General features: G+C 36.2%; 1 protein-coding gene across 1 annotated transcript in view; it reads left to right on the plus strand.

Moving 5' to 3' along the window:
* BRWD3 (bromodomain and WD repeat domain containing 3) overlaps positions 1-18,459 on the plus strand; it is a 170,256-nt gene that overhangs the window by 126,577 nt on the left and 25,220 nt on the right. Inside the window, exons 29-33 of the mRNA XM_008155335.3 lie at positions 441-502; positions 605-760; positions 1,411-1,531; positions 2,729-2,854; positions 2,941-3,019. Coding sequence (XP_008153557.2) covers positions 441-502; positions 605-760; positions 1,411-1,531; positions 2,729-2,854; positions 2,941-3,019 — 544 coding nt within the window. The remainder of the gene's footprint in view (positions 1-440; positions 503-604; positions 761-1,410; positions 1,532-2,728; positions 2,855-2,940; positions 3,020-18,459) is intronic.

Here is an 18,459-nt window from a genome sequence, read left to right on the forward strand (position 1 = left end):
ATATTAATCTTTGTCTCCATATTACATATCAAAGGGGAATAATAAAATTTTGGAGATGTTATAATACTTAAGCTGTTAGGATAATGTAGATTATCTCACAGAAATTAGTGATATATTGAATCACCTGTTTAACCTGAAAAGAATTTTCCAAAGATATATTTTTATTCTGTATGCTGGCTTAACATTGAATATGTCCTTGATTGGAATAAAAAAGAAAGCCAAGTAAAACTAAGAATAAACTTACTGCTTTCTAAGTTTCATATTGGTAGATCATGTTTTCTCTATTAGAGGTTTATTATTATCTATATGTAAGCAAAGTTGTACTTGAAGGAAAATTGTATTTCCCTTTTCCAAATTTCATCCCCAATAAGTCATATAAATTATGCTAATATATAAAAGAATCATGTAAAATTGAATTGTGTCTTGTTATTTTTTAATAGCTGGGACAATAATGAAAGAGAAAAGATGAGCCCCTGGGATATGGAGCCAATTCCAGAAGGAAGTAAATATGCTTTTAAAAATGAATTATAATTCTTCTAAAAGAAAAATGACAATATCATTATACTGGAAACTAATCATTTCTGGTTTTTCCTTTTATACATAGCTGCCTTTCCAGATGAAGTTGGTGCTGGTGTTCCTGTGTCCCAGGAGGAACTAACTGCTTTGCTATACAAACCACAGGAAGGAGAGTGGGGAGCTCATTCCAGAGATGAGGAATGTGAACGGGTTATTCAGGGCATCAACCACCTTCTTTCTCTCGGTATGGTGAATATGAAAGAATATTAGGAGGATGGGAAGGAACAAGGAAAACCAGCAGAATTTTAACTTTTGCTCAAGGACATGCATTTTTTTCACTAGACACTTTTAACTCAAGAGGCACAGTGATTCTAGTTTGAATAACATTTTTATATGTTTGGCCCAAGTAATGACAAACTTTTTCAGTTCTCTGGTGGCTTATAATAGCGAAGGCAGGTAAAAGGTGTCTTTTACTAGTATTTTCAAGAGTCATTTTGGCTCTCTAGCTATTTCATGAGCCTGACTTTGGGTTCTTTGATAAAGATAATGTGTGAGTAATATATTTTACTGGCATAACTAGTTATATTTTCTAAAACATATCACTTGAGACATTTGGCATTTTTCCAGAAAAATGTGAAATTAAACACAGTCCTCCTTTAATTTTGTCTCATTTCAACTGATTTGAACTGCTCTATTATGCATGAGTCTTAGGTACTATGCCCAAATAAAAATAATAACATCATAACAGTATTTGTCTAATATTTGCATAATTGAATCATCAACATTTTATTATGTGGTGTATTGCCCCCCTTCTTATTTATGTGGGTTTTGTTTGTTAACATGAAATGTTAATGTTCTTTATAACTACCTTTCTTGATTTGGATAATATTGTAGATTTTGCCAGCCCTTTTGCTGTTCCAGTGGATCTCAGTGCCTATCCCTTGTATTGTACTGTAGTTGCATATCCAACTGACCTCAACACCATCAGGCGGAGACTTGAAAATCGCTTTTACAGGTCTGTTTAGTTTTATCATCATTTACTATAAATGTCATAGCTTTATGTCTTTTGCTTTTCTTTTTGTGTAATGATGCACCAAGATCTGTGTTTTTGTTGTATAAATAATCATTCAAAAGAGCCACTGCAAAATTTCTTCTAAAAATTTAGAGTACTAATTTTCCTTTATTCCGTAGATTCTCGGTCTTCCAGTGTAAAAAGGGGTTTGAAAGGAATAAGAACAGGGAGAAAATTATAAGTAATACAAATCACATGTGAAATAAAAACTAGTTAACTTTAGTTTATTTAAGGCAGATTAAGTGGTTTGTAGAATCATCATGATTAAGGTGCTGCAGAGACTTTGAGCATGTGTGTAAATCCCCTGTTGAGGAATTAAACAGCAGTTAATTAGGTTTTATTATTATCCCTGAAATGTGTACCGAAAAAGAGCCAGGTGTTTTTTTTTTCTCTCCTTTGGTTTTAGTTCAGAGTGAAGTGATTATGGGAAAGCAGGTGAGGGCCACTTTTTGTACCGCTCTCACCTGAAACTCCACTGTTAGTAATCACCATTATTCCATTAACTGGTTATAACCAGTTGGGTGTATTTTATAACATTACATATAATTTCATTCAATAATATATATTATAAAAATAACTAGATAAAAACCTATTCTTTTCTATAACCTGCTTTTTCCTTTCTCTTCTCTTCCCCTGAAAACTAAACATCCTTTTAACTTTATCTCAACAGTTTTTATTTATTTGTATTTGGTCAAATCACTATTTATCAATTATGCCCTGGGTCAGTTCTTTTCCAAGTTTAATATGCAGTCCAGTAGTTCTAAATTATTGCTTGAGCTTCAAATACTGTAACTATATACATTTACTAGTGCACATCTATCACACATATGAGTTACATACATACAGGGTATCTCCAAAAAATGTATATATACTTTAACAGCTAATAGCTCACTTTTAGAAATGAAATGTTTTTAGTAAACACTGCCTTTATAACTCTTCAAAGTGTGTATATACATTTTTTGGAACACCCTTATATTGTAACTCCTATGACATATAATGATTAGTTACCTAGTTGTTCTATGCTGTATATACCTCCTGTATGAAGGTATTTTTTAAATTAAAAAATTTTCAATTACAGTTTTCTTCAGTATTATTTTATATTAGTTTCAGGTGTCACAGAAGATATTTTTTATTTCATAGGAGAATATCAGCATTAATGTGGGAGGTTCGCTACATTGAACATAATGCCAGGACTTTCAATGAGCCAGACAGTCCTATAGTAAAAGCAGCCAAAATTGTAACTGATGTCTTACTTCGATTTATTGGGTAAGAAGTAGTTTTATTTCCATAGGAACTGACTTCTAATTTTGTAAAATTTATTGAAATATATTTTGACTTATCATATTTCTTAGGGACCAGAGCTGTACTGATATACTGGATACTTATAATAAAATTAAAGCGGAAGAACTAAACAGTACTGATGCAGAGGAGGTAAGAATTGCAGCATTAGTGGGCATGTATTCCTTTTCTGTTATTTGAAGTACAGTAAGTATTACATGTAGGTATTATAAGCAATGAAGCTTATTTCTACAAGTTGGCTAAACACTTATACCTTTTTATATTAAACTAGTTAACCTGTATTTAGATGGCATATACCAAAAATGTAGTACTATTACAGTATTCAGTCAGAGTCCAATCATCCTATTGACTCATTGGCTTTCAGTATGAGAAATCAAGACTTCATATTAGAGCCCTTTAAAACAGGACAAAGCACTAAATATTTTAAATGAATGATTAATTGAGGGAAAGTTTAATAGGGATTCATTTTCTACACAGATATGTAAAATATTAACATATTTTAAAATTTTAGTTGTCAAAAATCTACATTTTTAGTAGTTTCATGAAATTGCTAGTTGATTTCTTTTATAGAAATTTGCTAACAAACCAGATTTTCTTAATTAAATAAAATTAGTATTGCCAGCAAACCCTCACTTCTGATTTCCCCAGCCAGCCTTATCCCTAATGTACATAAAGACATTTGTGACTGGAGACTATGATAGAGAGAAACAAAAACTAAGATAAGATTGAAACAATAATGGGGAGTGATAATTCAAAAATCTTTAGTGGAAGACAATTCATCCCATGAATGAGTGACTCAAATTTTCTAAATTCTGTTGAGTGGCTATTATACAGAGATATGTTACCTGTTTATAGTGTCTCTACTCTTAATCTTCACAATGGCAAATTGGCATTGATTTTTAATCTTCAATGAAAATGTATCTGACTGTAAAATATTGTATTATTAGAGTTAAATGTTATTTACAGAATAGAAACTTAAATATGTGAATTAGGTGTTATCCTCCTAAAACTAATGAAAAATTTATCATTCGGATTCCTGATATTTTCTCTGGCCTTTCACATAAGTGCATTTTTATTACTATTATTATTTTTTATTAAATGTATTGGGGTGACATTGATCAACATGAACAAATAGGTTTCAGGTGTGGGTTTCTATGTTATAAGATTTGTATATTGTACCCTGTGCCCTCCACCCGAAGTCCAATAATCTGTCACCATATATTAGGACCCCCTTTTTGCAGGCAACAGGAGTCTAAATATGTAAACCCTAAAGACTCACCAAAAACTATTAGAAACAATATACAAATATAGTAAAGTTGCAGCATACAAAGTTAATGTACAAAAATCCATTGCCTTCCTGTATATTAACAGGAAAACCTCAGGAAAAGAAATGAAAAAATTATTTGCAATTGCAACCAAAAGAATAAAATAACTAGAATGAACTTTTAATGAAGAATGTAAAAGACCTGCAAACTGAAAATTACAAAGCATTATTAAAAGAGATTGAAAAAGATAGGAAAAATATCCCGTGTTCATGGATTAGAAGAATTAACATAATTAAAATGGCCATATTATCCAAAGCAATATACAGATTTAATACAATCCTCATCAGAATCCCAATGTCATTTTTTAAAGAAATAGAGCGAGAAATTATCAAATTTGTATGGAACCACAAAAGACCTCCAATAATCAAAGCAATCCTGAGAAAAAGAATTAAGGTGGAGGTAGCATGCTACCTGACTTCATATTATACATAAGTGCATTTTGACTCAAGGTTTCATGTAGCAAGAATTTCTCCACAGAGTAAGTGCTACTTGGTTAAAATAGAAAATAAAAGTAGAATATAAGTCAACAACTTTATCTTTTTTGATGAGAACATTTAAGTTCTACTTTCTTAGCAAATTTTAATTATACAATGCAGTGTTATTAATATAGTCACCATGTATTTTTTTTAGATCCTTAGACCTTATTCATCTTATAGCTGTAAGTTTGTACCCTTTTACCAACCTCTCCCTGTTTCCCCTACTATCCAACCCTTGGCACTATTTGTCTTTCTCTGTCATGCTTGCTTTACATAGCATAATGCCCTCGAGGTCCATTCATGTTGTCACAAATGGCAAGATTACCTTTTTTCTCAAAGCTGAATTATATTCCATTTGGTGTATGTGCATAACACATATCAATCACACTTTCTTTTTTTAAGTTTGCATTTCTTTTATTTTTCTGTCATAAACAATAGAACACAGACCACAGTGATGCTTTTATTATTGTTTTATCTTTATTTATTTTTAATTTATCTTTATTGTGAAAGTATTGTGGCTGTCCCTTTGTTTCCCCCACATTGACCCCATCCACCCTACTTCCGTCCCCTCTCCAGGCATTCCCCACACTATTGTCTGTCCATGGGATCTTCAATGTCTCTGGATCTTTTTTGTTCATCAATTTATTTTGCTCATTAGATTCCACATATAAGTGAGATCATGTGATACTTGTCTTTCCCTGACTGGCTTATTACACTTAGCATAATACTCTCAAGGTCCTTCAATGCTGTCACAAAGAATAAAAGACCCTTTCTTTTTATCGCTGCATAGTATTCCATGGTGTAAATGTACCACTTCTTTTTTATCCACTCTTCTAGTGATAAGCACTTGGGCTGTTTCCAGATTTTAGCTATTGCAAATTGTGCTGCTATGAACAATTTTTCTGATTGGTGTTTTGGATTTCTGAGGATATATTCCTAGAAGTGGGATCACTGGGTCATATGGCAGTTCCACTTTTAAGTGTTTGCAGAAACTCCATAATCTTTTCCACAGTGGCTGCACCAATCTTCATTCCCACCAGCAATGCACTAGGGTTCCATTTTCTCCACATCCTCAACAGTTCTTGTTGCTTGTTGATTCATTGATGGTAGCCATTCTGACAGGTGTGAGGTGATAACTCATTGTAGTTTTCATTGGCATCTCTCTGATGATTAGTGACTTTGAACATTTTTTCATATGTCTCTTGGTCATCTGTGTGTCCCCTTTGGAGAAGTGTCTATTTAGGTCCTTTGCCCATTTTTTAATTGGATTGTTTGTCTTCCTTTTGTTTAGTATGAGTTCTTTATGTATTTTGGAAATTAGCCCCTTATCAAATGTATCACTGGCAAATATGTTCTCCTCTACAGTTGATTCCCTTTTCATTTTGATTCTGATTTCTTTTGCTGTGCAGAAGTTCTTTATTTTGATATAATCCCATTTGCTTATTTTGTTTGTTTGTTTCTCTTACCCTAGGCAAAGTGTCTGAAAATTCTCCGTGAGATATCTGATATTTTGCTTCCTATGTTTTCTTCTAGGATTGTTATGGTTTCACAAGTTACATTTAAGTCTTTTATCCATTTTGAGTTTATTCTTGTGTATGGTGTAAGTTGGTGATCCAGTTTTTTTTTGTCTTTTTTTTTTTTTTTTTGGCATATCTTGTCCTATTACCTCAATACCATTTATTGAAGAGACTATCTTTACTCCATTGTATGCTCTTGCCTCCTATGTCAAATATTACTTGAGGTTAATGTCTTGAGTCGATTTCTGGGTTCTCTGTTCTGTTCCAATGATCTATATACCTGTTCTTGTGCCAGTACCAGGCTGTTTTTATTACAGTGGCTTTGTAGTATAGCTTGATATCCATTATTATGATCCCTCCAACTTTGTTCTTTCTCAAGATTGCTGCAGCTATTTGGGGTCTTTTTTGTTTCCATATAAATTTTTGGAGTGTTTCTTCTAGATCTGTGAAATATGCTCTTGGCATCTTGATAGAAATTGCATTGATTCTATATATGTCTTTGGGTAGTATGGACATTTTAATTATATTAATTCTACCAATCCATGAACACAGTATATTCTTCCATTTGTTTATATCTTCATCTATTTCTTTTTTCAACATCCTGTAGATTTCCTAGTACAGGTCTTTTACCTTTTTAGTTAAGTTTATTCCTAAGTATCTTAATTTTTTTGTTGTTGTTGCAATGGTAAATGGGATTTTTTGTTTGTTTCTTTATTTCTGAGAGTTATATTGGTGTATAAAATTGCCATCAATTTCTGTGTGTTAATTTTGTATCCTGCTACATTGCCGAATTCATTTATTAACTCTAGTAGTTTTTTGGTGGAGTCATTAAGGTTTTCTATGTTCTATATCATGTCATCTACAAATAATGACTATTTTACATCCTCCTTTCCAATTTGAATGCCTTTTACATTTTTTTCTCCTTTGATTATTGTGGCTAGCACTTCCAGCACTATGTTGAATAAAAGTGGTGAAAGTGGGCATCCCTGTCTTGTGCCTGTTCTTAGGGGAAATGGTGTTGGCCGTACGTTTGTCATATACGGCCTTTATTATGTTGAGGTCAGACTCTTCTATTCCTACTTTGCTGAGAGTTTTCATTAAAAATGCATGTTGGATTTTGTCAAATGATTTTTCTGCATCTATTGATATGGTGATGTGATTTTTGTCTTTCAATTTGTTTATGTGATGTATCACATTTATTGATTTGCAAATATTGTACCAGCCTTGTATCCCCAGAATAGATCCCACTTTGTCATGGTGTATGATCTTTTTAATATATTGCTGGATCTGATTTGCTAATATTTTGTTTACAATTTTGGCATCTATGTTCATCAGGGATATTGGCCTGTGTAATTTTCTTTGTGGTGTCTTTAAGTGGTTTGGGAATTAGGATAATGCTGGCCCTATGGAAAGAACTTGGTAGTGTTCTGTCCTCTTGATTTTTTTGGAATAATGCAAGGAGAATAGGTATTAATTATTTGAATATTTGATAAAACTCCCCTGTGCAGCTTTCTAGACCATTTATTTTTACTCTGATCTTTAATATCTTTCCTATTTACTCTAGACTTTTCTTGTTCTCTATCTAACTCTTTATGTTATAGGGTTAGATAATATATTAGAAATTTTTCTTATTTCCTGAGGTAGGCCTGTGGTGCTATGCATTTCCCTCTCAAGACTGCTTTCACTGTGATTTGGGGTTGTTGTGTGTTCATTTTCGTTTGTTTCCAGGAAGTTTTTTATTTCTTTCTTGATCTCATTGGTAACCCATTCATTTTTTTAATGCTATTTACCCTCCATGTGTTTGAATGTTTTGGGTTGTTTTTATTGTATTTGATTTCAGTTTCATGCCATTGTGATCTGAGAAGATGCTTGATATGATTTTAATCTTCTTGAATTTATAGAGACTTGTTTTATGTCCTATCGTGTTATCTATCTTTGAGAATGACCCATGTGCACTTGAGACAAATGTATATTCTGTAGCTTTGGGGTAGAATGTTCTGTAAATGTCAATTAAATCCATTTGCTCAGCTATCATTTAGGGTCACTGTTTCCTTGTTTAGTTTTTTACTAGATCTATCCAGTGATGTCAAATGGGTGTTAAAGTCCCTACTATGATTGTATTGCTGTCGATCTGCTTCTTAAAATCCTCCAGAAGTTTTTTTTATAGATTTGTATGCTCCTGTATTGGGTGCATATATGTTTACTCAGTTATATCCTCTTGATGTATCAATCCTTTTGCTTTTGCACTTTCTTTATTCATTTATCTGTTTACAAATACTTGTATTGTTTTCATATGTTGGCTATTGTGAATAATGCTAAAGTGAATATGGGAATGCAGTTTTATCTCATTGATATTTTGTGTTCATTTCTTTTCTAGATATTTGCTCAGAAGTGAGATTATTAGATCATATGGTAGTTGTTTGTTTATTTTTTTGAGGCACCTCCATACTGTTTTCCATAACAGCTGTGCCAACATGGCATAAGGTTTTCCTCCTCTTCACATGCTCTGGAACACTTGTTATCTCTTCATTTTTGATGCTAGATGTTCTAAGAGGCATGAGGTGATACCTCATTGTGGTTTTGATTTGCATTTCCCTGGTGATTAGTGAGGCTTACCATCTTTTCATGGACCTGGTGACAATTTCCATGACTTCTTTGGAAAATTTTAATTGTAGTGTTTTGGGTATTTTTTGGGCTATTGAGTTTTTAAAGTACATTTTGTATATTAACAATTTATCAGCCGAAACCGGTTTGGCTCAGTGGATAGAGCGTCGACCTGCGGACTCAGGGGTCCCGGGTTCGATTCCGGTCGGGGGCATGTGCCTTGGTTGCGGGCACATCCCCAGTGGGGGGTGTGCAAGAGGCAGCTGATCGATGTTTCTCTCTCATCGATGTTTCTAGCTCTCTATCCCTCTCCCTTCCTCTCTGTAAAAAATCAATAAAATATATTAAAAAACAAACAAACAAACAAAAATTTATCAGATACATGATTTGCAAATATTTTGTCCCTTTCAAATAGATTGCCTTTTAATTTTTAAAAATAAATTATTTTTAATTGAATTGAGTGGAGTGACATTGGTTAACAAAATCATACAGGATCCAAGTGTACAATTCTATAACATCATCTGCATACTACATCATGCGCCCATTGCCACAAAGTTTCTTTGTGACCCCTTCTCCCCCCATTTGTCTACCTCTGCCTATCCCCCTCTCCTTTCTCTCTGTCATCACACTGTCATCTGAATCTATGTGTTATATATGTTTTTTTGCTTAATCCCTTCACCTTCTTCCACACAACCTGCCAACACCCCTCGCCCCTGACAGCAGTTAGTCTGTTCCATATATACATGCCTATTTCTGTTTTGTTCATCTGTGTATTGTGTTCATTTATTCCAGGTATAAGTGAGATCATATGTACCTGTCTTTTCCTGACTGGCTTATTTCACTTAGCATAATGCTCTCTAGGTCCCTCCATGCTATTGCAAAGGATAAATATTTCTTCTTTCTTACAGCTGAGTAGTATTCCATTGTGTAAATAAATGTACCACTGCTTTTTTATCTACTCCTCTACTGATAGATACTTGGGCTGTTTCCAGATCTTTGCTAATTCCAAATAATGATGCTGTGAATTATAGGGGTGCATATATTCTTTCGAGTTGGTGCTGCGTATTTCTCCATATATATTCCCAGGATTAGGATCTCTGAGCCAAAATTCAGTTCGGTTTTTAATTTTTTGAGGAAACTCCATACTGTTTCCATAGTGGCTGCACCAGTCTGCATTTCCACCAACAGTGCATGAGGGTTCCCTTTTCTGTACATCCTTGTCAGCACTTGTTGTTTCTTGATTTATTGATGATAGCCACTCTGACAGGGGTGAGGTGATATCTCATTGTGGTCTTAATTTGCATCTCTCTGATGATTAGTGAAGTTGAACATTTTTTCATAATGTCTCTTGGTTGTCGGTGTGTCCTGTTAGGAGAAGTGTCTATTTAGGTCCTTTGCCCATTTTAGACTAGTAGCCTGTTGCAGGAAGATTCCTGCAATAGGGCTTCCTGCTGCACTCTCCCCTGCCCCACCTGTTTCCCTTTCTTCTCCCCCGGCCCCACCTGCTTTCCTCCCTTCTCCCCGCTCTGCCTGCTTGCTTCTCTGCAGCTTCACTCCCTTCTGCAGCACTTGGCTTCTTTATATGCTGTCTTGATATGCAAATTAGCCACCATCTTGGTTGGGTTAATTTGCATAGTCACCCTGATTGGCTGGTGGGCATGGCAAAGGTGTGGTCAATTTGCATATTACTCTTTTATTAGGTAGGATTGGATTTTTTGTTTTCCTGGTGTTTATCAGTTCTATATATATTTTGGAGATTGACCCCTTATCAGATGTATCATTGTCAATATGCTTTCCCATTCAATGGGTTTCTTTTTCTTTTTGTTGGTGGTTTCTTTTGCTTTGTGAAAGCTTTTCATTTTGATGTAGTCCCTTTTGTTGTTGTGTTTTTCCTTTGTTTCCCTTGTCCAAAGAGATATATTGGCAAATATATTGGTATGAGAGATGTCTGAAATTTTACTGCCTATACTTCCTTCAAGGATTTTTATAGTTTTTGGACTTACATTTAAGTCTTTTATGTGTTTGAGTTTATTCTTGTGTATGGTATAAGTTGGTGGTCCAGTTTCATTTTTTCACATGTATCTGTCCAATTTTCTCAACACCATTTATTGAAGAGACTGCCTTTGTCCCTTATGTGTTTTTATCTCCTTTGTCAAATATTAGTTGACCATAAAGACATGAATTTATTTCTGTGCTCTCTATTATGTTCCAGATCTGTATGCCTGTTCTTGTGCCAGTACAAGGCTGTTTTAATTACTATGGCCTTGTAATATATTTTGATAATAGGTAGTATAATACCTCAAACTTTGTTTTTCTTTCTCAATGTTGCTGAGGGCATTTGGGTCTTTTTTGGTTCCATATAAATTTCTGGAATATTTGTTCTATCTGTGAGATATGCTATTGGTATTTTGATGGGAATTGCATTGGATTTGTAAATTTCTTTGGGTAGTGTGGTTATTTTAATGATGTTAATTTTTCCTATCTATGAACACAGTATCTGATTCCACTTATTTGTATCTTAGTTTCTTTCTTTAGTGTCTTATAATTTACTGAGTTACAGGTCTGTTACCAGTTTGATTAAATTCATTCCTAGGTACATTATTATTTTTTTGTTTCCATAGTAAATACAATGTTTTCTTAATTTCTCATTCTGATATCTCATTATCGGTACATAAAAATGTCACTGATTTGAATATTAATTTTGTATGCTCCTATTTACCAAATTAATTTATTAGATCTGGTAGTTTTTTTTGGTGGAGTCTTTAGGGTTTTCTGTAAAAATATGTCATCTGCAAATAATGACAGTTTTAATTCCTCATTTTCTATTTGGATGCCTTTTGTTTCTTCTTGTTTCATTGCAGTAGGTAGGCCTTCCAGTACTATGTTGAATACAAGTGGTGAAAATGGACATCCCTATCTTGTTCCTAATCTTAAAGGAAACCCTATTAGTTTTCTGCATTGATTATGATGTTGGCTATGGGTTTGTCATATATGAAGTTTATTTATATTGAGGTGTGATCCCTCTATTCCCACTTTGCTGAGAGTTTTCATGAAAAAATTGGTGCTGCTTGCCCTAGCTGCTTTGGCTCAATGGATAGAGCGTCAGCCTGTGAACTGAATGGTCCCGGGTTCAATTCCAGTCAAGGGCACATGCCTGGGTTGTTGGCTTGATTTCCAGTAGGGGGCGTGCAGAAGGCAGCCAGTCAATGATTCTCATCATTGATGTTTCTCTCTCTCTCCTCCCTTCCTCTCTGAAATCAATAAAAATAATTAAAAAATTGATGCTGTATTTTATCAGATGCATTTTCTGCATCTATTGATATCATGGGATTTTTTTTATCCTTCACTTTGTTTATGTGATTGATCACATTTATTGATTGTGAATATTGTACCGACTTTACATTCCTGGAATACATTTCACTTGATCATGGTGTGTTATCTTTTTAATGTATTGCTATATCTGCTTTCGTAATATTTTGTTGAGGATTTTAACATCTATGTTTATCAGGAATATTGGTCTATAATTTCCTTTCTTTGTAATGTCTTTATCTTGTTTTGATATTAAGATAATGCTGGCCTTGTAAAAAGGACTTGGAAGTCTTCCTTCTCTTCAATTTTCTTGGAATAGTTTGAGAAGGGTAGATGTTAGGTTTTCTTTCAATATTGGATAAAATTCATCTGTGAGGCCCTTTAGTACAGGAGTTTTGTTTGCTGGGAGTTTTATTACTGCTTCAATTTCATTATTTATAATTTGTCTATTCAGGTTTTCTGATCTTCCTGATTCAGTTTTGGAAGATTGTATTTTTGTACACATATATCCATTTTCCCAGGTTGTCCCATTTGTAGTCATAGAGTTGTTCAGTGTTTTCTTACAATTTTTTTTGTATTTCTGTGGTGTCAGTTTTTATTTCTCCTCTTTTTATTTCTGATTTTATTTATTTGGGTCCTCTTTGCTTCTTTTTTTTCCCTTTTAAAACAGTGTTATTAAGGTATAATTCACAAACTATGCAGTTCATCCATTTAAGATGTACAGTTCAGTGGTATTTAGTACAATCAGATTCTTGTAAGCATTATCACATTCTACTTTAGAACATTTTTGTTCCTGGGAGCATGTCCATGCAGCATCCACTTACTCTACCACCATTTTCTTTTAAGGTTACATTCAATAAATATTAATATTTAAAGAAAAAAGATTTTAAATATAACAATATTACCAAAACTGTACTAACACAGTAATATCAAAAAAGTTGTAGGAAATATTAAAAATCTGCAAATAACAGGATTACTTCAATTATATTCCAAAATATTTTTTTTCCTCTGGTTCTGTTTTTGTTCATCAGTTTAAGTTGTTCATTATGTTCCACAAATGAGTGAGATCATGTGACATTTATCTTTCTCTAACTGACTTATTTCACTTAGCATAATGCTCTCCAGCTCCATCCATGCTGTTGCAAATGATAGGAGTTCCTTCTTTTTTACTGCGGAATAGTATTCCATTGCATAGATGTACCACAGTTTTTTAATCTCCTCATCTGCTGATGGGCACTTAGGCTGATTCTAAATCTTAGCTATTGTGAACTGTGCTGCTATGAACATAGGGTTGCATATATCCTTTCTGATTGGTGTTTCTGGTTTCTTGGGATATATTCCTAGAAGTGGGATCACTGGGTCAAATGGGAGTTCCATTTTTAATTTTTTGAGGAAACTCCATACTGCTCTCCACAGTGGCTGCACCAGTTTGCATTCCCACCAGCAGTGCAGGAGTGTTCCTTTTTCTCTGCATCCTCGCCAGCACTTGTCATTTGTTGATTTGTTGATGATTGCCATTCTTACATGTGTGAGGTGGTATCACATTGTTGTTTTGATTTGCATATCTCACATGATAAGTCACTTTGAGCATGTTTTCATATGTCTCTTGGCCTTCTGTATGTCCTCTTTCGGAAAGTGTCTATTTAGGTCCTTTGCCCATTTTTTGATTGGATATTTTATCTTCCTTTTGTTAAGTTGTATGAGTTCCCCGTAAATTTTAGAGATTAAACGCTTATCAGAGATAACATTGGCAAATATCTCCTCCCAAGTACTAGGCTCTCTTGTTGTTTTGTTGATAGATTCTTTTGCTGTGCAGAAGCTTTTTATTTTCATGTAGTCCCATTTGTTTATTTTCTCCTTAGTTTCCATTGCTGTGGGAGCTGTATCGGTAAAGATTTTGCTACGACATATGTGTGATGTTTTGCTGCCTATGGATTCCTCTAAAATTTTTATGGTTTCCCATCTTATGTTTAAGTCTTTTATCCATTGTGAGTTTATTTTTGTGTATGGTGTAAGTAGGTGATCCAGCTTAATTTTTTTGCATGAATCTGTCCAATTTTCCCAGCACCATTTATTGAAGAGACTATTTTGACACCATTGTATGCTCTTGCCTCCTTTTTCAAATATTAATTGAGCATAATGGCTTGGGTCAACTTCTGGGTTTTCTGTTCTGTTCCATTGGTCTATATGTCTGTTCTTGTGCTAGTACCCGGCAGTTTTAAAAACAGTGGCTTTATAACATAGCTTGATATCTGGTATTGTGATCCCTCCAACGTTGTTCTTCTTTCTCAGGATTGCTGTGGCTATTCAGAGTATTTTTTTATTCCAGATGAATTTTTGGAGTTTGTTCTAAGTCTGTGAAATATTTTTTTGGTATCTGAATGGGGATTGCATTGAATCTATAGATTGCTTTGGGTAGTATGGACATTTTAATGATGTTGATTTACCAATCCATGAACACAGTATATTCTTCTATTTGTTTATGTCTTCCTCTATCTCTTTTCAACATCTTGTAGTTTTCCGAGTATAGGTCTTTTACCTTCTTAGTCAAGTTTTTTCCTAGGTATCTTAATTTTTTTTGTTCCAATGGTAAATGGGGATTGTTGTTGTTTTTTGTTTTTTTGTTTTTGTTTTTTTTTAGTTTCTCTTTCTGTGAGTTCATTATTGGTGTATATAAAAACCATAGATTAAGTCTAGTAGTTTTTTGAGGGAGTCCTTGGGGTTTTCTATGTACAATACCATGTCACCTGCAAATAATGACAGCTTTACTTCTTCTTTTCCAGTTTAGATGCCTTTTATTTCTTCTTCTTGTCTTATCGCTATGGCCAGCACTTCTAGTACTATATCGAACAGGAGTGGTGATTCCTTTCTTATTTCTGTTCTTAGGGGAAATGGTTTTAGTTTTTGTCTGTTGAGTATGATGTTGGCTGTAGGTTGTTATATATGGCCTTTATCATGTTGAGATATGTTCCCTCTTTTCCCACTTTGCTGAGAGTTTTTATCAAAAACTAGAGGCCCGGTACACGAAATTCGTGCACGGAGGGGGGTTGTCCCTCAGCCCAACCTGTACCCTCTCCAATCTGGGACCCCCCGGTGCGATCGGGCCTAAATGGGCAGTTGGATATCCCTCTCACAATCCAGGACTGCTGGCTCCCAACTGCTTGCTGCCTGCCTTCCTGATTGCCCCTAACCGCTTCTGCCTGCCAGCCTGATCACCCCCTAACCACTCCGCTGCCAGCTTGTTTGCCCCCAACTTCCCTCCTCTGCCGGTCTGGTCACCCCTAACTGCCCTCTCCTGCAGGGTTGATCACCTTCAACTGCCCTCCCTTGCAAGCCTGGTCCCTCTCAAATGCCCTCCCTTGCAGGCTTGGTCCTTCTCAATTGCCCTCTCTTGCAGGCTGGGTGCCTCCCAACTGCCCTCTCCTGCTGGCCATCTTGTGTTGGCCATATTGTGTCCACATGGGGGCAGCTATAATGTGTGTTGCAGTAATGATCAATCTGCATATTACTCTTTTATTAGATAGGATAGAGGCCTGGTACAGGTGTGGGGGCCAACTGGTTTGCCCTGAAGGGTGTCCCTGATCAGGGTGGGGTTCCCTTGGGGTGTGGGGCGGCCTGAGCGAGGCGCCTGTGGTGGTTTGCAGGCCGGCCACGCCCCCTGGCAACACAAGCGGAGGCCCTGGTATCTGGAATTTATTCTCCTTCCACAATTGAAACTTTGTAGCCTGGAGCGGAGCCAAGCCTGGGGCTCCCTCCGTGGCTGGCAGCCATTTCTGTTGGGGTTATAATTGAAACTTTGTAGCCTTAAGCGGGTGAGCCCAGCCAGGGTGTGCGGAAAGCTTTGCTTCCCCTGTTGCCTGCTCTCTCAAGCTCCATTCTGCCGCCATTTGTTTGAATTTGTTTACCTTCTATAATTGAAACTTTGTAGCTTGAGTGGAGGCTTAGGCCTGGCAAGGGCAGGCAGAAAGCTTGGCTTCCTCTGTTACCTAGGAAACCTTGCTCTCTGTGGCTGTAGCCATCTTGGTTGGGTTAATTTGCATACTCGCTCTGATTGGATGGTGGGTGTGGCTTGTGGGCGTGGTTTGTGGGTGTGTCAGAGGTATGGTCAATTTGCATATTTGTCTATTATTATGTAGGATATTATTATGTAGGATGGGTGTTGTGTTTTGTTGAATGCTTTTTCTGTGTCTATTGATATGATCATGTGATTGTTTATGTGATGTATCATGTGTATTGATTTGTGAATATTGTACCAGCCTTGCATCGCTGGAAAAAATCCCACTTGATCATGTTATATAATCTTTTTAATATATTACCGGATGCGATTTGCTAATATTTTGTTGAGGATTTTAGCATCTATGTTCATCAGCGATGTTGGACTATAATTCTCTTCCTTTATTGGTTATTTGAATTAGGATAATGCTGGCCTCATAAAAAGCGTTTGGAAGTGTTCCTTCCTTTGGGATTTTCTGAAATACTTTGAGGAGTGCAGTTGTTAGTTTTTCTTTGAATTTGTGGTAAAACTTCCTGTGAAGCTGCCAGACCTGGGCTTTTATTTGGTGGGAGTTTACTGCTTCTATTTCATCAGTTGTAATTGGCCTATTTGGGTTTTTTATTCTTCCTGATTCAGATTTGGGAGATAGTATTTTTCTAGGAATTTGTCTATTTCATCCACATTGTCTAGCTTGTTGGCATATAGTTGTTCATAGTATTTTCTTACAATCCTTTGTATTTCTGTGGTGTCCGTGGTTACTTCTCCACTTTTGTTTCTGATTTCACTTATTTGGGTCCTCTCTCTTTGTTTCTTGATTAGTCTGGCTAATGTTTTATGAATTTTGTTTATCTTTTCAAAGAACCAACTCTTGGTTTCATTGATTCATATACACACACACACACACACACACACACACACACACACATATATATATATATATATATATATCATACCTAATAATAGAGTAATATGCAAATTGACCATACCTTTGCTACACCCACCAGCCACGCTCACCAGCCACGCCCACCAGGAAACCATTGCAGGGACGTTGTGGTGTGGGCAGAGGCTTTCCTGGCCTTGGGCACCAGCGGGGAGCCTGCACTGATCACAGGCAACTACCGGGGGTCGGCTCCTAGGATCCGTAGCAGGGATGCTGGGTGTGGCCAAGCCCAAGGCCAGGAAAGCCTTGGGCGGAGGCTTTCCCGACCTTGGGCACCAGCGGGGAGCCTGCACGGATCGCAGGCAACCACTGGGGGTCGGCTCCTAGGATCCTTAGCAGGGAGGCTGGGGTGCAGCCGAGCCCAAGGCCGCCGCCCGGGGCCTAGACCCGACCCTGAAAGAAGGCAGAAGGCGGTGGCTACAGCCAAGGCCTGGGTTCCTGGTGTCAGCAGAAAACTGGTGCAGGCAGCCAGGTGAATGAAGGTCTATTGCATGAATCTTCGTGCAAATGGGCTGCTAGTATATATATATATATATATATATACTGGTTATGGTATTTATTTCTGCTCTAATCTTTATTGTTTCCTTCTTTCTACCTACCCTGGGCTCCTATTGTTGTTCTCTTTCTCATTCTTTAAGTTGTAGGTTTAAACAGTTTATTGCTGATTTTTCTTATTTTTTGAGGTATGCCTGTAGTGCTATGAACTTCCCTCTCAGGACTGCTTTTGCTGTGTTCCAGAGATTTGGGGTTGTTATGTGTTTATTTTCATTTGTTTCTGGGAATTTTTTTATTTATTTCTTGATCTCATTGGTAACCCATTTATTGTTGAACTAGAAGCCTGTTGCACGAAGATTCGTGTAATAGGCCTTCCTTCCCCTGGCTGCCAGCACTGGTTTTCCTCTGGCACCCGGGACCCAGGCCTTAACTCCGGCCACAGCAGAGAAGCCAAGCCTCTTCAGTCTTCAGTCTTCGCTCAGGCCGGAGCCTTCAGTCTTCACTTGGGCTGGAGTTTTCAGTCATCACTCCATGCCTGTGTATGCAAATTAACCTGCCATCTTTGTTGGGTTAATTTGCATACTCCTGATTGGCTGGTGAGTGTCACAGAGGTATGGTCAATTTGCATCTTTCTCTTTTATTAGTGTAGATAACATGGTATTTAGCCTCTGTGTGTTTGAATGTTTTTCAGTGTTTTTACTGTAGTTGATTGCTCATTTCATTCCACTGTGATCTGAGAAGATGCTTGATATGATTTAAGTCTTCTTGAACTTGCAGAGACTTGATTTGTGTCCTAACATGTGGTCTATTTTTGTGAATGATCCATGTGCACTTGAGAAGAATGTATATTCTGCTGCATTGGGGTGAAATGTCCTATAAATGTCAATTAAATCCATCTGATCCAGTGTGTCC

Source organism: Eptesicus fuscus, chromosome 1 (assembly GCF_027574615.1).
Source record: "Eptesicus fuscus isolate TK198812 chromosome 1, DD_ASM_mEF_20220401, whole genome shotgun sequence".
Lineage (NCBI taxonomy): Eukaryota > Metazoa > Chordata > Mammalia > Chiroptera > Vespertilionidae > Eptesicus > Eptesicus fuscus.